The sequence below is a fragment of the Pelophylax lessonae genome (assembly GCF_965119305.1).
Source record: "Pelophylax lessonae genome assembly, chromosome: 9".
Lineage (NCBI taxonomy): Eukaryota > Metazoa > Chordata > Amphibia > Anura > Ranidae > Pelophylax > Pelophylax lessonae.
The window spans coordinates 24,312,261-24,334,110 of NC_138776.1; the positions used below are offsets into that span (position 1 = coordinate 24,312,261).

The 21,850-nt window shown below is 48.1% G+C and overlaps 1 protein-coding gene across 1 annotated transcript; it reads right to left on the minus strand.

The window, feature by feature from the left end:
• Positions 1 to 734: 734 nt before the first annotated feature.
• ATP6V0E2 (ATPase H+ transporting V0 subunit e2) lies at positions 735 to 21,341 on the minus strand. The gene is made up of 4 exons (XM_082266806.1): positions 21,175 to 21,341; positions 12,774 to 12,821; positions 7,069 to 7,186; positions 735 to 920 (listed from the first exon to the last, which is right to left on the minus strand). The coding sequence occupies exons 1-3, from the start codon at positions 21,276 to 21,278 to the stop codon at positions 7,093 to 7,095; spliced, it is 246 nt and encodes an 81-aa protein (XP_082122932.1). The 5' UTR covers positions 21,279 to 21,341; the 3' UTR covers positions 735 to 920; positions 7,069 to 7,092.
• Positions 21,342 to 21,850: the final 509 nt, after the last annotated feature.

Consider the following 21,850-nt stretch of genomic DNA (forward strand, 5'->3'; position numbering starts at 1 on the left):
CTATGTAGAAACGGGGAAGATTTTTGGTACAGTCTGGGTGGATGTGGAGGGGATTTTGGACGCCATCTATGTAGAAACAGGGGAGCAGTCTGGGTGGATGCGGAGGGGATGCTTGGCACCTTCCATGCGGTTTTTCACTGCTGTCTGGGGTGGGCATGGAAGGGGTTTTCACTGCTGTCTGGGGTGGGCACAGAGGGAATTTTCGGCACAGTCTGGCTGGATGCAGAGGGAGTATTTTGCATCGTCTATAGGGTTTATACTGTTGTCTGGGGTGGGCACGGAGGGGGTTTTTAGCACCGTCTAGGGTGGGCAAGGAGGGGGTTTTCCTTTAATCTATGTTGAGAAATACACCCAGGTCAGTGTTGGAGCTCAGAGAAGGGGAACAAGGCTGCGACCTTTAACCCGTAAATTAGGAGTCTCGTCCTCTGTGACGTCTATCCTTTAATGTAACGATAATCTCATCTCTTCCCTCATGATGGGTCACTAAAAAATTTTATAGCGATCTTCTAAAACTGGAAGATTCACGCTGATTGGCAGCTGTGAGCAATGCAGACAGTTCTGTAGAGATGGATATGAAGTGTTCTAGGACAAGGATTGAAGATTTCCTGTAATCGGAATGTTATAAAGCGGCTTTCATGACATCACCAAAGACTTTTCAGACTGGCAGGAAAAAAAAAAACTAAACCGATAATAACCGCCCCCCAATGTGTACAGTATATACACAATACGGTAAGTATATGAAGTACACAGCGATTTGTGAATACACTTTACATGGCACAAGAGGCTGATAGCTCAGATCATACGTTCACATAAAGATGGTGAGGAATTTGGCTTCTGCTGTGGACGATCCACCATTGTAGGACTCTGTAGAATTGGAGGAGGAAGGGAAGGACAACATGTTCTACCAACCCCGGGAACACCTGAAACCATCAAGATATCTGTATGTTAGTACAAACTCTTCATATAGGAGCAAAAAAATAGCGTATGTGGTTGGCTGGTTCCCTCTGAATTGATTATGACTTTAACACCTTCCTGCTGCCTGACCTATAATAAAACAACGGCCGAACGGGAGCACTCTTGTTCTGGGACGTCATATGATCTGTAACCGGCTGTGTCAACTGGGAACATTTTTGAACATTTTTTTTTTTTCTTACATTTCTTTTCCAAAAAATCATGACAAAAGATTACAACTTCAAAAAACCTACCATGACTCTTACTAACTACCTCAGATTGTCTGCTTTCAAAAACAGGGCCATTTGGGGGATATTTGTAAAGTCCTGGCATTTTCAGACCTCAAGAAATGTGATAGGCCGCCAGGATTGATTAATTTTCAGATATATCCCACAGTTTGTGGACTCCTACTTTCCTAGACTAATATACACTGATTTGAGATATTTTCACAAAATAAATTTTAGCCTAAATTTATTAAGAAATTTATTTGCAAAATTGTATAACCGAAACAAAAGAAAAACGTTTTTTTAAGAATTTTTTTTTTTAAGCAAAAAATAAAAACCCAGTGGTGATTTAAATACCACCAAAAGAAAGCTCTATTTGTGTGAGAAAAAAAAATGATGAAAATATCAGTTGGGTACAGTGTACCATAGGGTTATGCTGCCCTCTACAGGAGTAGGACTAGGCAGACAACCCAAAAGCTTGGCTACACCCTGTGGCCGTCTAGGCTGGCATAATCCCCCTCTCTCTGCTTAGAGATACTTAGTTTTTGTTTGCCAATTCAGGAGTAGGACCTAGTCTCCCTACCGGGCCCTTGGTCCTGGCATTTTTGTATATTTTTTTGCTGTTTGTTTTTGAATTCCTTCCTGTGGAGATCTTCAAGCAACTGCTGGGGTGAGCGACGGGCTGGACTATTAAAGTTCCAGTGGTCCCGTCAGCCTGGCCAGCATACCGGCTCTCAGCCTGAGTCACAGCATTCCTTTGGGCTGACAGCTCCCCCACTTTGGTGCCGAGGAAGTTCCAGTTTTGGGAGTGTTACCCGCATGCTTTTCTGGATCGGCAAGCAAGGGCCCCCTTCTCTCCTCTCCTGCCCTGGATGCAGTGTAGGGGGCAGGTACTCCCTGGGGTGGTCAGTCCCTCTGGGGTTCCTTTCCCCCCTTGGTGACATTGAGCTGGCTTACCTGCCTGTGGTGCTCGTGGGGGTGGCTGGTGCCCCTGGCCTTGATGCGCTATCCCCATCGCCCCCGGTGGGCTTGCTATGGGATGGGTGGTTTTCTTTGGATCCCCTTGGGACAGCTGGTGGCCCAGGATCTGCAGGTCCGAGTACCACGTGGTTGGGCAGGCCAAAAATTTAGGCCACAAATGCCGCCTACTAGCTGGACCTTGGATGGCATTGGGTGTTGGCTTAGCAAACGTGCCCCCCCCCCCCATATCCTCTCCTGTCTCTCTCTAGATCCTGCATCTGGTTCAGTCGTTGCGGATGGGACCACCCTACGGGGTCTGAGTCCTCGTTTCCCTGACCCATCAGACAGTGAGGATGATTCTTCCATGGCTGCTGCGCCGCACAAAAAGGCACTGGTAGATACACTTATTGCGTCCGTGCAGGAGCCATTTATGATGGAGGATGCAGCCGAGGCTTCTGCAGACATATCTGTTCTGTTTGTCACTCACAAGCTTTCCCATGCGGTAATGGTGTTCTCTTAGCCAGCTTACCTTGACAATTGTGTCTATAGGTGGTCGGTGTGTCCAATACGATCCTTTCTGGTCCCAAGACACTTTGCTGTCTGGTATCCCTTTGAGGAGTCGTTTCCGAGGAAGCGGATGGTCCCACCGGCGGTGGGTTTCCCCTATTTCCAGGTTGACTAAGACAACCTTGTTTCCGGTGGTAGTATCCCCAGCTTTTAGGAATCCAGATGACAGGCAGGCAGAATCTCTAAGGCCCGTTACTATGGCTGGTGCCTTATTGTTATTGCGGCCCGTGAGTCTCTAAGCTGTCTCGGCCGTGGTGGTTAGGCATTTTTTGTGTTGGTCTGGGGATCAGACCTCCAAAAAGGCTCTGATTAAATTGCCTTTTCAGGGCGAGTGCCTGTTTAGGGCTACCCTGGATGACATCATTAGGTGTCCAACAGGGGGTAAGAGTACCTTCCTTCCCTGAAGGTGCCTTGCCAGGACGTAGGACTTCCTTTTCAGCCCATAAGAAGTTTTTTTTTTTTGTCCCTTAGGGACTTAAAAAGGTTCCAAGCCCTTCAAAGCCTCTTCGGGTGGTTTCTAGCGGGCTTGGTCTGGCAGAGAGCAGGCTTCTCCAGACCAGCTGACAAGGCCCCTTCGGCATGAAGGTTTGCCCCCATCCATATCTGGGGTGGGGGAGCATCTTTGTTGGTTCCGGGGCCGTGGAACTCCCAGGTTCCAAGATAGTATTCCGTTCTTGTCCTCCAGAAGGGTCCCTTCCTTCCACGGTGCACCTGACCCCGAATAGGCTGCAAGCTCTGTTGTGGGCAGGACTTGGTGTCCTGGGGCGTTATCGTCCTGGTATGTTTTAGGGTTTTTTTGGCAAGTTTGCCCGCTTCTTGATTTAGGCCCTGAACCGGTTTGTGCGGGTTCAATAATTCAGGATGGAGTCCTTCGGACGAGGGTGGCTTCCTTGCATCAAGGGGGGTTCCCTGGCTTCTTTAGATGTTAAAGATGCTTACCCGCACATCCCAATTTGCACCCGGCCTCAGCGTTTCCTCCGCTTTGCTGTGAGAGAGGAGCACTATCAGTTTGTGGAGTTACTCTTCGGTCTAGCCTCTGCTCCTCGGTTCTTCACGAAAGTTTTGGCTGCGGTCTTAACAATGCTGCATCAGCGTGGGATTTAAGTGTTGGGGTACCTGGACGACCTCTTCTTGCAAGCAGTGTCTCCGTTGGCTCTGATGGCCGATGTGGAAATTACTCTCCAGACTTTGTGGGAGATTGGGTGCCTTCTGAATTTGGGAGTTTGCCTGGTTCCGACCAGGAGATTGGATTATCTGGGGCTGACTCTGGATTCAGCTCTAGCCGGAGTGTTGTGATTCAACTGTTGCTAGCCCACATGTGGTCATCCCTTCGGGTGTGCATGCTAGTGTTGGGCCTGATGGTGTCTACCCTTGAAGCGGTTCTGTTTTGCACAGTTCTACATGAGACTCCTTCAAAAGGAGATTCTGGTCAAATGGGACAAGAATCCCAAGTCGCTGGAAAAGGTGATTTTCCTGAGTCAGGCGATAGTGTTTTCTGGTCTGGTGGCTGCGATCCTTGACCTTTCTACAGATGCCCATCTATGTCTTGGAACTTCGAGCGATCAGGCTTTGCCTGGATCATTGAACAGAGCAGCTCGGTGGGCTCCCGGTGCGGATTCAGTCGCACAATGCCACGCCGTCAGACAGACAGTGACCCAGGGCGGTACGAGTGTGTTGATGGCCCTGGAGGTGTCCGTCATTCTCCGGTGGGCAGAGCAGTTCATTCTGGCCCTCTTTGTCATGCATATTTCCGGCTTGGAACATTGACAGAAGGATCGTCAGGCGTTGGATGGTCCCTCCATCCGGTCGGGTTTCATCAGATTTGTCTGTGGTTTGTCCACCCCTGAGGTGAATCTGTTGGCATCTCGGCTCAACAGAATGATGCTGAGGTTCGTGGCCAGTTCGTGAGATCCTCTGGCAGACACCCCGGCTGCTCTGGTGGCTTCATGGAGCCAGTACCATCTGGTTTACGCCTTTCTTCCACGACTTCTACACAGGATCGGGGCCACAGGAAAGGGATTTCGGTCATTCTGGTGGCTCCGGACTGGCCTCGCCGGTCTTGGTACGCCAACCTGGTGCGACTGGTTGCCGACGTCCCCTGGAGGGGACGATCTGTTGTCTCAAGGGCCAATCTTCCCTCCTGTTTTAAGGTCCCTGGCTTTGACGGCCTGGCTGCTGAGTCAGGTGCTGAAGGACAGGGGCTTGTCTGGCTTGGTGATTCCAACCATGTTGAAGGCGAGGAAATCTACAATTTGAAAGCTTTATCATTGGACGTAGAAGGCATACAGTTCGTGATGTGAGGGTTAAGTAGTCCATCTTCGTTCCTTTTCATTGGCTCAGGTTTTGGCCTCTCTTCAACAGCGTGTTGATCAGAAACTGAAAATAAGGACACTTGGCCTTTCAAGGTGCTGAAACCAAAGACCTTTGGCTTCCCATTCATTGGTGCGTACATACCTTCAAGGGGTTTGTCATTTTACTCTGCCTGTACATTCTGCTATGCCACCATTGGATTTGAATCTGGTTCTGTTGGTTTTTCAAAAACCTCCCTTTGAAGATATATAGGAGATCCCTTTACTTAAGCTGTCAAAAAAGTGACTTTTGGTGGCTATCACCTCTGCTCGCAGGGTGTCGGAGTTGGCGGCTTTGTCTTATCGTTCTCCCTATCTGGTGGTTCACAGGGATCAGGTGGTCCTGCGACCATGGCTGTCATTCCTCCCAAAGGTTGTCTCTAGTTTCCATTTGAATAAGGACATTGTGCTGCCGCCATTGTGTCACATACCTGGCTCATACCAGGGAATTTGCCTTGCATACTCCTGGGTGTTGTTAGAGCTCTTCGGGTCTATTTGTCAGCCACTGAGTTCTTTCAGAGGTCAGACTTGTTCTTTGCGATTACAGATAGGTGGCGGAAGGGGCTTCCTCTACTACCATTTCTAGATGGATCAGACAGACAGTGACCCAGGCTTATTCGCTTAAGGGTCAGGTTCCCCCCTTTCCCTGTGATGGCACTTTCTACTAACGTCTTAGTGCTTCATGGGCCTTTCGTCATCAGCCGTCCGTGGTGCAGGTGTGCAGGGCAGCCACTTGGTCGTTGGTGCATACTTTTTCAAAGTTTTACAGAGTGGATGTTTTGGCATCTACGGATGCCTCCTTTGGCTGCAGAGTTTTGTTTGGAGGGTCTGTTTTTTCCTCTTGAGGGGGTATATTTCAGGTTGAACTCCTGCTCTAGCTGAGCTTCTATTACCTGGATTGGCTTGTGTTTAGCTTTGGGTTTGTTATCCCCACCCGTCATGTTTGGCACTGCTTTTGGACGTCCCTATGATACAGAATATGGAGCGGAGTCTGTCAATGAACTGAAGAGAAAATAGTATTTTTGTACTTATTGTACCCCTCTAAGGAGTTTTTATGCTTCTGTTACAAAACTGAGTATCTGTATCTCTAATCAGAGAGGGGGAATATGCCAGCCGAGGAAGGCCCATGGAGCATAACCAAGCTTTTTTTTTTTAATTTAAAATTTTATTGGACTACAGAGATCAACATACACAAAAAGCCATACCGTAGCCAAGCTTTTGTGTTGTCTGGCAAGTCCTACCCCTATAGAGGGCAGCATAACCCTATGGTGAAGAATATGGGGCTGTGTCTGTCAATGAACTCAGAGAAAAGGATTTTACGGTGAGTACAAAAATCCTATGGATTTCCTTCACAGATGTGCCCGTTGTTGTCGGCGCTGTATAAAGCAGCATAATTTACATCCAGTATACAGCGCCGTGTTCAGGCCTCGGCTACATCCACTATATAGCGCCGCGTTCAGGCCTCGGCCACATCCTGTATACAGCGCCGCGGTCAGGCCTCGGCCACATCCACTATACAGCGCCGCGGTCAGGCCTCGGCCACATCCACTATACAGCGCCGCGGTCAGGCCTCGGCCACATCCACTATACAGCGCCGCGGTCAGGCCTCGGCCACATCCACTATACAGCGCCGCGGTCAGGCCTCGGCCACATCCACTATACAGCGCCGCGTTCAGGCCTCGGCCACATCCACTATACAGCGCCGCGTTCAGGCCTCGGCCACATCCACTATACAGCGCCGCGTTCAGGCCTCGGCTACATCCACTATACAGCACCGGGGTCTGGCAGCACTATGGGGACTTCCCATCCCACTCCTAAAACAAAGTCAAGAAGGGCTGATCTCTGCTCAGCCATTCACAGGAAGGTTTGAATTTGATCATTGAACACAAGGCTTCCTCAGATTGGCTGAGAGGTGGGTAGATGACATCATAAACCCCCAACACATCTGAGTTTCTACGATCCAATGAGGAGTTGGCTCTAAAAGAAGCAGCAGGGGCCACACGTGGTGGAATACGTACCATCACTAACTGAGCATCCAACGTTTACTCCCAAACAAATCGTATGTACCAGATGGTGTCATTCTTCAGCTGTGGACCAAACAATGGATTCACCTGCGATAAGATCGTCACCAGCCAGCTAAGAATACAAAAAATTCATCCTGGTTACCATTCACAGAAAGCAAAAACTAATAAAGTAAAAACATTAAAGAGAGCTCCAACAAAACATTTCCTAAATTCTACACCTCTAAACCCAAATCACATGTAATACAAAGTTCCTCTAGTGACCAATCATAGTCGGCCTTGCATTGCTGTGCTCAGCAGACTGAATTCTGGTTGACTGCCACACTTCTGTGTGTATATAGCTAAAACTCTATTTAGTTTTCACAGGAGCAGGGTGAATATAAATCAATGTTTTTTTTTTAATTTAAAATATTTGTATTTTTTTATTTTTATCAACTTTATTTTAATAAAATGCTTTTGGAGAAAAAAATCTATATAAAGATATTTTTACATTTTAAGACACATTAATAGTTTAGTTTATTCAGCATGAAATGGAGCTTAGTTATGTAGTATGAGGCTGTATATTCTGCAATATTTACATTTTTGGTAACCTCATTCAATGAATCCAAGCTCTGCAAGCTGAGATAACATGCACTATATTGATGCATTCAATTTCACAATAACCATGAGATAAAACAAAAGTTCAGGAATATTCCTTTATCCCATTGTTTTGCAAATCTATGTACACTACAAACTGTATGACTGAAATCGGTTCTGATTTCGCTGTTTTACTAACTTGGGAGCTTATTATTGCGAAATAGGAAACTCTTATTTTGTTTTCAAATAGTAAACATTTTAACTACCAGCAAGAATGAGTCTTTACATTTAAAGATCAACTGTCATTTGAGATCCACCATGGCAGCGCCTGTTAGCCGCCATCCACTCACCTGCTTCCGCCACATCCCCCCACCTTGTTGTGACAACTGCCACATCACCAGCCGTCCCATTAAAGTGAATGGGACTGTCGAAGAGTCAACAGCGGGTCAGAGATGACAGTTGCTCTTTAAAAATTATGATTTAAAATCAAGTTGATTTAAATCAAATCCACCCTGCATAGGAGTAGAGAGTTCAAATCCGGTCCGTTTGTTTTGCGGTCCATGTCTGTTTGGGGAAATTTCCCTTCACTTCTTGTCCCAGAAACGCAATAGGAAATTAGGGGAAATCCCGTTAGCTGTCACTGATGCTGGTGTCCCCATTAGATTTCCTCCTTATTTCTGCTCTGCTACAACTAACATTTTAAATGTCTCATCACTTTTCGGTTCTAGAGACAACGTTCACATGGATAAACAGATGTTGATTTTACTTTGGGGGGGACACCGCAATAAAGAAAAACTGATAGCGGTTATAATCTTTTCTAATCTAACCAGAATAAAAAAAAAAATAAACTTTATTAAGAACTTGTTGGAGAAGTCCACAATTCTAGTTCTCTACATTAGAATGCCACAAAGTATATATCTGTACATCTATGTTCTGTGTCATGCTTTTCTATGATCCCATATAGTATTATACTTCAATGAAGTCCTAGCTGGTTACATCCATACAATGCGCCAATATATCACAGAGTTGGTAACACTGAATAGAGACAAGTCTATCCAGTTCAACTTATATGTGTGACTGACTACTGCACTCTGCGTTACTTCCTCCTGACTCATGTGTTACTACCTCCTCCTCCATGTACTCTGCGGTATTTCCTCCTGACCTCTGCACTACTTCCTCCTGACCCCTGTGTTACTACCTCCTGCCCCATGCACTCTACGGTACTTCCTCTTGACTCCTGCACTGTCACCTTCTCCTGACCTCTGCCTTCTGCCTTACTTCCTCCTGACCCCTGCACTGTGCGTCACTTTGCCCTGAGCTCTGCCTTACTTCCTCCTGATCCCTGTGTTATCACCTCTTGACCCCTACACTCTGCGTCACTTCCTCCTGACCCCTGTGTTACTACCTCTTACCCCATGCACTCGGCGGTTCATCCTCCTGACCCCTGCACTGTCACTTTCTCCTGACCCCTGCACTCTGTGTCACTTTCCCCTGATCCCTATGTTACTACCTCCTGCACTCTGCGTCACTTCCTCCTGACCCCTTCACTCTGCGTCACTTCCTCCTGACCCCTGCACTGTCACTTTTTCCTGACCCCTTCACTCTGCGTTACTTCCACCTGACCCCTGCAATGTCACTTCCTCCTGACCTCTGTATTTTGCCTTATCTGCTTCTGACCCCTATGTTACTACCTCCGGCATCACTTTCTCCTGACCCCTGCACTGTCACTTTCTACTGACCCATGCACTGTCACTTCCTCCTGACCCTTTCACTATTCTAACTAAATTATGTCCCACTCTGACAGGTCAAACAAAGCCAACCAGGCCAAGCTAAAAGAAGGACTAGTTTCTATTTGACAGTGACTATTGTAGGATTATATTTTGAGAGCGTTAAACCCCCCCCCCCCCCCCAGTGATCTTTTTCAGGTCATTCAGATAGGTCTCCATTTCTCCAAGGTCTCTGCCCCAACGTAAAAACAGTGGGGCTGATTTACTAAAATTGGAGATTGCAAAATCCGGTGCAGCTGTGCATAGCAACCAATCAGTTCCCACATTTTATTTATCAAAGCTTATTTGAACAAACTGAAGTCAGAAGCTGATTATTTCTACACACAGCTGCACCAGATTTTACATGCTTCGGTTTTAGTAAATCAGCCCCACTGTTTCCAGAAGCCACAGTCATTGGTAGGTTTGTATTCTGCAATCATAGATCCTCTTAGTGCCTCTTCTTCAAGGAAAATATGATAGCGGTCTGCTAGCTGCAGCTTGGTAAAGCAGGCTATCGCTCAGTCTTGGGTCTACAAGGCCCCCCAGATCTTTTCACATCTTTGATTTACCCAGAGGAGCACCTCATAATGAGGAGCATTCTAATTATAATTAATCTAAAAAAAAAAAAAACACATACATATGGATGGATTCTCAAACAGCTGATGTTCACAAACATTACACATCATACAGAAAATCAGAACATCAGTAAGGTCAGGTGCAGTTATAAGGATACACACTAGATGGCAGCAAAAACATTTTCATTGTATTATGTATAACAGCCCCCAAAATTTCTACTCGCCTGCTCGTACTTGGCGAGTGGAAATTAGTAGAGGGCGAGTGTGGAGCAGGGGCGGACTGGGCTGACAGTTTCCTGGCTGATCGCTTCTGGTAGAAGCGGTGTGGACATCAGAGCAGCCCAGAGGGGGGGGGGGGCACCCTCCCCCCCCCCCCGAGGCCGCTCTGATGTCCTGTAAAAAAGACCACACCGCTTCAACCAGAAGCAATCAACCAGGAGACTGTCAGAAGGATCTGGCAGCAGGATCACACAGAGTGGGGATCTCCCGCTAGGGACGCTTGTATATGAACAGCCCGCTGTTGTCAGACAAAGTCCCGCCTCCTGGACCGCCATTGGACCAGTGTGCTATCAGAATGGCAGGTCCAGGAGGCAAAACTTTGTTTGACAAAGTTCCTCTTTAACCTCCTCCAGTCGGGGCTTTTTATTGCACTTTGTTCACATGTAACAAATAGTATATATTGCTAAATGTTTTAAAGCAGAGGCCCTAGAGCAGTGATGGCGAACCTAGGCACCCCAGATGTTTTGGAACTACATTTCCCATGATGCTCAACTACACTGCAGAGTGCATGAGCATCATGGGAAGTGTAGTTCCAAAACATCTGAGGTGCCAAGGTTTCCATCACTGCCCTAGAGAATAAATTGGTGGGTTTTGAAATTCTTTATGTCATGCACTATTTACGCAGCAGTTTCTCAAAAGCAATTTTTTGGGGGAAAAGTACACTTTTTTAAATTTTAAGGCAAAAAAAAAAAAAAAAAAAATCACAATACATAACCCAATTTTTTGTAAAAGATAAAAGTTGTTACGTTGAGTAAATACAGTATCTCACAAAAGTGAGTACACCCCTCACATTTTTGTAAATATTTTATTCTATCTTTTCATGTGACAACACGGAAGAAATGACACTTTGCTACAATGTAAAGTAGTGAGTGTACAGCTTGTATAACAGTGTAAATTTGCTGTCCCCTCAAAATAACTCAACACACAGCCATTAATGTCTAAACCACTGGCAACAAAAGTGAGTACACCCCTAAGTGAAAAAGTCCAAATTGGGCCCAATTAGCCATTTTCCCTCCCCGATGTCATGTGACTCGTTAGTGTTACAAGGTCTCAGGTGTGAATGGGGAGCAGGTGTGTTAAATTTGGTGTTATCGCTCTCACTCTCTCATACTGGTCACTGGAAGTTCAACATGGCACCTCATGGCCAAGAACTCTCTGAGGATCTGAAAAAAAGAATTGTTGCTCTACATAAAGATGGAGTAGGCTATAAGAAGATTGCCAAGACCCTGAAACTGAGCTGCAGCACAGTGGCCAAGACCATACAGCGGTTTAACAGGACAGGTTCCACTCAGAACAGGCCTCGCCATGGTCAACCAAAGAAGTTGAGTGCACGCGCTCAGCGTCATATCCAGAGGTTGTCTTTGGGAAATAGACGTATGAGTGCTGCCAGCATTGCTGCAGAGGTTGAAAGGGGGGGGGGTCAGCCTTTCAGTGCTCAGACCATACGCCGCACACTGCATCAAATTGGTCTGCATGGCTGTCGTCCCAGAAGGAAGCCTTTTCTAAAAATGATGCACAAGTGAGCCTGCAAACAGTTTGCTGAAGACAAGCAGACTAAGGATATGGATTACTGGAACCATGTCCTGTGGTCTGATGAGACCAAGATAAAATTATTTGGTTCAGATGGTGTCAAGCGTGTGTGGCGGCAACCAGGTGAGAAGTACAAAGACAAGTGTGTCTTGTCTACAGTCAAGCATGGTGGTGGGAGTGTCATGGTCTGGGGCTGCATGAGTGCTGCTGACACTGGGGAGCTACAGATCATTGAGGGAACCATGAATGCCAACATGTACTGTGACATACAGAAGCAGAGTATGATCCCCTCGCTTCAGAGACTGGGCCGCAGGGCAGTATTCCAACATAACGACCCCAAACACACCTCCAAGACGACCACTGCCGTGCTAAAGATGCTGAGGGTAAAGGTGATGGACTGGCCAAGCATGTCTCCAGACCTAAACCCTATTGAGCATCTGTGGGACATCCTCAAACAGAAGGTGGAGGAGCGCAAGGTCTCTAACATCCACCAGCTCCGTGATGTCGTCATGGAGAAGTGGAAGAGGACTCCAGTGGCAACCTGTGAAGCTCTGGGGAACTCCATGCCCAAGAGGGTTAAGGCAGTGCTGGAAAATAATGGTGGCCACACAAAATATTGACACTTTGGGCCCAATTTGGACATTTTCACTTAGGGGTGTACTCACTTTTGTTGCCAGCGGTTTAGACATTAATGGCTGTGTGTTGAGTAATTTTGAGGGGACAGCAAATTTACACTGTTATACAAGCTGTACACTCACTACTTTACATTGTAGCAAAGTGTCATTTCTTCAGTGTTGTCACATGAGAAGATAGAATAAAACATTTACAAAAATGTGAGGGGAGAGAGGAGAGAGATATATATATATATATATATATATATATATATATATACACACACACACACACACATACACACATACATACACACACTTGATACCCAAGAGAAGATATTTTAGATCATTATAATATTACTTACAATAGATAGCAGCAGACGGCGGTGGTCACCAGCATCGTTATGATGACCCTGAGAAGAGATCAATAGACATTATTGGAAGCCATTCCCAGTCACTGGACTTTGTAACACATTTTCTAAAAATATCCTCAGATCAAAGTGGATTACATCTAATGTATGGTAGACACCCCAAATACCCCACTCTGGGTCCTCCCCTTCCCCCACCCGAACAGACAAAGGGGTGCCCGTTCCAAACATCACCAGCTGAAGATTATGATTATTAGGCTACATGTACACAGGACGTTTTAAAAAGTCCTTTGAACGCTGGAATTTAAACAGCTATGTAAAGGACGTTTAAAACGTCCATTGTATCGCGTTTGCAGCCGCGTTTAGCGGCATTTAGTGGGCATTTGCGCTCAGATCCGTTTTTAGAGGTCAAAAAATCATTCCCCTTTAAACAGGAAAAATGCGAGCGCTAAACGCGGGTGATCGCGTTCAGTTGCGTTTGAAACGCCGGTAAACACGTTCTGAACATCCTGAACGCAAATAATTGCTTTCCAAAAAACGACACTGAACACAACTGCCTGTAAATGACTGTAAATGACTCAGTGTATGACTCTGGGCTCCAACCCTCTGATAAACCTTTTGTTCAAATTGGCGAATAAAGACGTCTCACTTATATTGCTGCATTATACAACGAGCTGATTATTACATTTTTTCCAGCTCAGGACATTTCTTTCATCTACTACACAGCCGGTGAAAGTTCTAATATTCAGCACTCAAAAAGGAGAAGTTTTATTTCATGGGCTGCACTCCTATTTTTACAGGAGAGGAATGTGGAGGGTATGACGGTGGGCTGTATGTACAGGAGAGGAATGTGGTGGGTATGATGGTGGGCGGTATGTACAGGAGAGGAATGTGGCGGGTATGACGGTGGGCTGTATGTACAGGAGAGGAGTGTGGAGGGTAAGACGGTGGGCAGTATGTACAGGAGAGGAGTTTGGAGGGTATGACGATGGGCAGTATGTACAGGAGAGGAGTGTGGAGGGTATGACGGTGGGCTGTATGTACAGGAGAGGAATGTGGCGGATATGATGGTGGGCTGTATGTACAGGAGAGGAATGTGGCGGGTATGATGGTGGGCTGTATGTACAGGAGAGGAATGTGGCGGGTATGATGGTGGGCAGTATGTACAGGAGAGGAATGTGGTGGGTATGATGGTGGGCAGTATGTACAGGAGAGGAGTGTGGAGGGTATGACGGTGGGCTGTATGTACAGGAGAGGAATGTGGCGGATATGATGGTGGGCGGTATGTACAGGAGAGGAATGTGGCGGGTATGACGGTGGGCAGTATGTACAGGAGAGGAGTGTGGAGGGTATGATGGTGGGCAGTATGTACAGGAGAGGAGTGTGGAGGGTATGATGGTGGGCAGTATGTACAGGAGAGGAATGTGGAGGGTATGACGGTGGGCTGTATGTACAGGAGAGGAATGTGGCGGATATGATGGTGGGCGGTATGTACAGGAGAGGAATGTGGCGGGTATGACGGTGGGCAGTATGTACAGGAGAGGAGTGTGGAGGGTATGATGGTGGGCAGTATGTACAGGAGAGGAGTGTGGAGGGTATGACAGTGGGCTGTATGTACAGGAGAGGAGTGTGGAGGGTAAGACGGTGGGCAGTATGTACAGGAGAGGAGTGTGGAGGGTAAGACGGTGGGCAGTATGTACAGGAGAGGAGTGTGGAGGGTAAGACGGTGGGCAGTATGTACAGGGGAGGAGTGTGGAGGGTATGACAGTGGGCGGTATGTACAGGAGAGGAGTGTGGAGGGTATGACGGTGGGCTGTATGTACAGGAGAGGAGTGTGGAGGGTATGACGGTGGGCTGTATGTACAGGAGAGGAATGTGGCGGGTATGATGGTGGGCGGTATGTACAGGAGAGGAATGTGGCGGGTATGATGGTGGGCTGTATGTACAGGAGAGGAATGTGGCGGGTATGACGGTGGGCAGTATGTACAGGAGAGGAGTGTGGAGGGTATGATGGTGGGCAGTATGTACAGGAGAGGAGTGTGGAGGGTATGACAGTGGGCTGTATGTACAGGAGAGGAGTGTGGAGGGTAAGACGGTGGGCAGTATGTACAGGAGAGGAGTGTGGAGGGTAAGACGGTGGGCAGTATGTACAGGGGAGGAGTGTGGAGGGTATGACAGTGGGCGGTATGTACAGGAGAGGAATGTGGCGGATATGATGGTGGGCTGTATGTACAGGAGAGGAGTGTGGCAGATATGATGGTGGGCTGTATGTACAGGAGAGGAGTGTGGAGGGTATGACAGTGGGCTGTATGTACAGGAGAGGAATGTGGCGGATATGATGGTGGGCTGTATGTACAGGAGAGGAATGTGGCGGATATGATGGTGGGCTGTATGTACAGGAGAGGAATGTGGCGGGTATGATGGTGGGCGGTATGTACAGGAGAGGAATGTGGCGGGTATGATGGTGGGCTGTATGTACAGGAGAGGAATGTGGCGGGTATGACGGTGGGCAGTATGTACAGGAGAGGAATGTGGCGGGTATGACGGTGGGCAGTATGTACAGGAGAGGAATGTGGCGGGTATGACGGTGGGCAGTATGTACAGGAGAGGAGTGTGGAGGGTATGATGGTGGGCAGTATGTACAGGAGAGGAGTGTGGAGGGTATGATGGTGGGCAGTATGTACAGGAGAGGAGTGTGGAGGGTATGACGGTGGGCTGTATGTACAGGAGAGGAATGTGACGGGTATGATGGTGGGCAGTATGTACAGGAGAGGAATGTGGCGGGTATGATGGTGGGCAGTATGTACAGGAGAGGAGTGTGGCGGATATGATGGTGGGCTGTATGTACAGGAGAGGAATGTGGCGGGTATGATGGTGGGCAGTATGTACAGGAGAGGAATGTGGCGGGTATGATGGTGGGCAGTATGTACAGGAGAGGAATGTGGCGGGTATGATGGTGGGCAGTATGTACAGGAGAGGTATGATGGTGGGCAGTATGTACAGGAGAGGAATGTGGTGGGTATGATGGTGGGCAGTATGTACAGGAGAGGAGTGTGGCGGATATGATGGTGGGCAGTATGTACAGGAGAGGAATGTGGCGGGTATGACAGTGGGCTGTATGTACAGGAGAGGAATGTGGAGGGTATGACGGTGGGCTGTATGTACAGGAGAGGAATGTGGAGGGTATGACGGTGGGCTGTATGTACAGGAGAGGAATGTGGAGGGTATGACGGGGGGTGGTATGTACAGAAGAGGAGTGTGGAGGGTATGACGGGGGCGGTATGTACAGGAGAGGAGAGTGAATGGGACTATCACTGGATTGGACTCTTTATAATAAAGCCCTCTGATGTGATTGGTTGTTATGGTGGGAAGAGAGGAAGTTCCACTTTGAAATATTTGGAAGAATTGGGTTTCTCCTTTCTATAGAGATGAGTTTGGGGCTTCTTTCATTGGGAAGACGATGGGGCGCAGTTCCAGCACTGAATCTATGTACTGGCAATAGGTGGTGGGGCATGCTGGAGGGTCTCTTGTTGCTGGGGGAGGGGGGATCTATTGCTGTGTTGGGATCTATTGTTTCTGGTGGGGGGTATTTTGTTGCTGGGGGGTATATTGGGAGGAGGGTGGGGGAAGGGACAAGGGACAGCACAGCCAATGGTTGGCGGGGTCCCCGGATGTGTCTGTAGTACAGATATAGGTGATGGGGGGATGGGGACAATCAGTACCCGTAATGCTCAGGATGAGACTCTCTGGGGACAATGTTAATAAATAATGATGGGGGTTAGGATAAGGAGGATGATGATGGGGATGAGGACAATTGGGGTTAGGATAAAGAGGAAGATGAGGATGAGAAAGGCTAGGATCTGGAAGATGATGAGGAGGGCTGGGATCTGGGAGGAGCGTTAGGATAAGGATGAGGATGATTGGGTTTAGGAAAAGTAGAATGATGATGGGGGTTAGGATAATGGTGATGGGCGTGAGAATGAGGATGATGGGGGTTAGGATAAGGGAGAGGATGATGGGGGTTAGAATATGAGAATGGGGGTAAGCATAAGGAGGAGGATGATGGGGGTTAGGATAAGGAGGAGGATGATGGGGGGTTAGGGTGATGATGGGGTTAGGATGAGGATGATGGGGGGGTAGGATGAGGATGATGGGGGTTAGGAGGAGGATGATGATGAGAGTTCTCTGGCCCCTCCCCGCACAGAGGGATGATGAGGGTTGGGATATGGAGGAGGATATTGGGGGTTAGGATAAGGATGATTATGGTAATGATGAGGGTTGTGATATGGAAGAGGGTGATGGGGGTTGGGATATGGAAGAGGAGGATGATAGTGATGATGAGGGTTGGGATATGGAGGATGAGGATGATTAAGAGGGTTGGGATATGGATGAGGATGATGATGGGGGTTGGGATATGGAGGAGGATGATGATGGGGGTTGGGAAATGGAGGAGGATGATGATGAGGGTTGGGATATGGATGATGATGATGAGGGTTGGGATATGGAGGAGGATGATGATGATGATGAGGGTTGGGATATGGAGGATGATGATGATGAGGGTTGGGATATGGAGGAGGATGATGAGGGTTGGGATATGGAGGAGGATGATGAGGGTTGGGATATGGAGGAGGATGATGAAGATGAGGGTTGGGATATGGAGGATGAGGATGATGAGGGTTGGGATATGGAGGATGATGATGATGATGGTTGGGATATGGAGGATGATGATGAGGGTTGGGATATGGAGGAGGATGATGAAGATGAGGGTTGGGATATGAAGGATGAGGATGATGAGGGTTGGGAAATGGAGGATGATGATGAGGGTTGGGATATGGAGGATGAGGATGATGATGATAAGGGTTGGGATATGGAGGATGATGATGAGGGTTGTGATATGGAGGATGATGATGATGATGAGGGTTGTGATATGGAGGATGATGAGGGTTGTGATATGGAGGATGATGATGAAGAGGGTTGGGATACGGAGGATGAGGATGATGATGGTGATGATAAGGGTTGGGATATGGAGGATGATGATGAGAGTTGGGATATGGATGAGGATGATGGGGGTTGGGTTATGGAGGATGATGATGAGGGTTGGGATATGGAGGAGGATGATGAGGGTTGGGGTTGGGATATGGAGGATGATGATGAGGGTTGGGATATGGATGAGGATGATGGGGGTTGGGATATGGATGATGATGATGGGGGTTGGGATATGGATGATGATGATGGGGGTTGGGATATGGAGGAGGATGATGAGGGTTGGGATATGGAGGATGATGATGAGGGTTGGGATATGGAGGATGATGATGAGGGTTGGGATATGGAGGATGATGATGAGGGTTGGGAAATGGAGGAAGATGATGGTGATGATGAGGGTTGGAATATGGAAGAGGATGATGATGATGATGGGGGTTGGGATATGGAGGAGGATGATGAGGGTTGGGATATGGATGAGGAGGATGACGATGGGGGTTGTGATATTGATGATGATGATGAGGGTTGGGATATGGAGGAGGATGATGGGGGTTGGGATATGGAGGAGGATGATGATGATGATGATGGGGGTTGGGATATGGAGGAGGATGATGGGGGTTGGGATATGGAGGAGGATGATGAGGATTGGGATATGGAGGATGATGATTAAGGGGTTGGGATATGGAGGAGGATGATGATGATGATGAGGGTTGGGATATGGATGAGGATGATGGTTGGGATATGGAGGAGGATGATGATGATGATGATGAGGGTTGGGATATGGAGGAGGATGATGAGGGTTGGGATATGGATGAGGATGATGGTTGGGATATGGAGGAGGATGATGATGATGATGAGGGTTGGGATATGGAGGAGGATGATGAGGGTTGAGATATGGATGAGGATGATGGTTGGGATATGGAGGAGGATGATGATGAGGGTTGGGATATGGAGGAGGATGATGGGGGTTGTGATATGGAGGAGGATAATGATGAGGGTTGGGATATGGAGGAGGATGATGATGATGATGGGGGTTGGGATATGGAGGATGATGATGAGGGTTGGGATATGGAGGAGGATGATGAGGGTTGGGAAATGGAGGAGGATGATGAGGGTTTGGGACATGGAGGAGGATGATGATGAGGGTTGGGATATGGAGGAGGATGATGATGAGGGTTGGGATATGGAGGAGGATGATGAGGGTTGGGATATGGAGGAGGATGATTAAGGGGTTGGGATATGGAGGAGGATGATTAAGGGGTTGGGATATGGAGGAGGATGATGATGATGAGGGTTGGGATATGGATGAGGATGATGAGGGTTGGGATATGGAGGATGATGATGATGAGGGTTGGGATATGGAGGATGAGGATGATGATAAGGGTTGGGATATGGAGGATGATGATGATGATGAGGGTTGTGATATGGAGGATGATGATGAAGAGGGTTGGGATACGGAGGATGAGGATGGTGATGATAAGGGTTGGGATATGGATGATGATGATGATGATGAGGGTTGGGATATGGAGGAGGATGATGGGGGTTGGGATATGGATGATGATGATGGGGGTTGGGATATGGAGGATGATGATGATGGGGGTTGGGATATGGAGGATGATGATGAGGGTTGGGATATGGAGGATGATGATGAGGGTTGGGATATGGAGGAGGATGATGAGGGTTGGGATATGGAGGAGGAGGATGATGGGGGTTGGGATATGGAGGAGGATGATGAGGGTTGGGAAATGGAGGAGGATGATGAGGGTTTGGGACATGGAGGAGGATGATGATGAGGGTTGGGATATGGAGGAGGATGATGATGAGGGTTGGGATATGGAGGAGGATGATGAGGGTTGGGATATGGAGGAGGATGATTAAGGGGTTGGGATATGGAGGAGGATGATGATGATGAGGGTTGGGATATGGATGAGGATGATGAGGGTTGGGATATGGAGGATGATGATGATGAGGGTTGGGATATGGAGGATGAGGATGATGATAAGGGTTGGGATATGGAGGATGATGATGATGATGAGGGTTGTGATATGGAGGATGATGATGAAGAGGGTTGGGATACGGAGGATGAGGATGGTGATGATAAGGGTTGGGATATGGATGATGATGATGATGATGAGGGTTGGGATATGGAGGAGGATGATGGGGGTTGGGATATGGATGATGATGATGGGGGTTGGGATATGGAGGATGATGATGATGGGGGTTGGGATATGGAGGATGATGATGAGGGTTGGGATATGGAGGATGATGATGAGGGTTGGGATATGGAGGATGATGATGAGGGTTGGGATATGGAGGAGGATGATGAGGGTTGGGATATGGAGGAGGAGGATGATGGGGGTTGGGATATGGAGGAGGATGATGAGGGTTGGGATATGGAGGAGGAGGATGATGGGGGTTGGGATATGGAGGAGGAGGATGATGGGGGTTGGGATATGGAGGAGGATGATGATGAGGGTTGGGATATGGAGGAGGATGATGATGAGGGTTGGGATATGGAGGAGGATGATGAGGGTTGGGATATGGAGGAGGATGATGGGGGTTGGGATATGGAGGAGGATGATGATGATGATGGGGGTTGGGATATGGAGGATGATGATGAGGGTTGGGATATGGAGGATGATGATGAGGGTTGGGATATGGAGGATGATGATGATGGGGGTTGGGATATGGAGGATGATGATGAGGGTTGGGATATGGATGATGATGATGATGATGATGAGGGTTGGGATATGGAGGAGGATGATGGGGGTTGGGATATGGATGATGATGATGGGGGTTGGGATATGGAGGATGATGATGATGGGGGTTGGGATATGGAGGATGATGATGAGGGTTGGGATATGGAGGAGGATGATGAGGGTTGGGATATGGAGGAGGATGATGAGGGTTGGGATATGGAGGAGGAGGATGATGGGGGTTGGGATATGGAGGAGGATGATGAGGGTTGGGATATGGAGGAGGAGGATGATGGGGGTTGGGATATGGAGGAGGATGATGATGAGGGTTGGGATATGGAGGAGGATGATGAGGGTTGGGATATGGAGGAGGATGATGGGGGTTGGGATATGGAGGAGGATGATGATGAGGGTTGGGATATGGAGGATGATGATGATGGGGGTTGGGATATGGAGGAGGATGATGGGGGTTGGGATATGGAGGAGGATGATGGGGGTTGGGATATGGAGGAGGATGATGGGGGTTGGGATATGGAGGATGATGATGAGGGTTGGGATATGGATGATGATGATGAGGGTTGGGATATGGAGGAGGATGAGGGTTGGGATATGGATGATGATGATGAGGGTTGGGATATGGAGGAGGATGATGATGGTGATGATGGGGGTTGTGATATGAAGGATGATGATGGTGATCCCCCTCCCCCCAGCCCGGCTCTTACCCTCGGTTGGGGCCTTTGGGGACGAACCATGGGGCGGCGATGCCGATGAGCCCCCAGAAGGTGGTGAAGATGATGAAGGGGACGGTGGAGGAGTGAGCGGTCATAGCGGACTGTGCTGATCTGATTTACAATGTATCCTTCATCCAGCACTGGCCCCGCCTCCCTCCTGCATTGCTATCTTTAGTCCTATTGGTTTAGCTGTGTGTCTGTCAGAGGTGGAGGTGACGTCAAGCACCGCCCCATAGGCGGAGTGACAGCGTGCAGAGGAGGATCAATGGACTGTAAAGCGGAGCGTAGCATGGGAGGGGGGCGTGGTTATGGTCTCACCGGGGTAAAGGGGCGGACAGGAAGGCGTTCCTTTGCCTTTAATAGGCGGGGTCTGTGACGGTCAGCAACATGAGAGGCGGTGTGTACGGATAGACGCATGCATGTGATCGGGGGGGACACCTGATTGGCTCTCACACACAGATAGCTCCCAACTGCCCTTGATTTGGAACATTCCTCCTCACTTTTGGTCTGATCTATATAGAAGTATAGAAAATTCACTTTTTATTTTTCACAAGGAGTTTTCCAGTGCTAAACCTTTCATCCAATTACTAACTTGCTGCATTTATAGATTCCAAAATCCAATATAAAGGAATAATAGTGGTAAGAAATAGCACTTGTGGGTTTAACC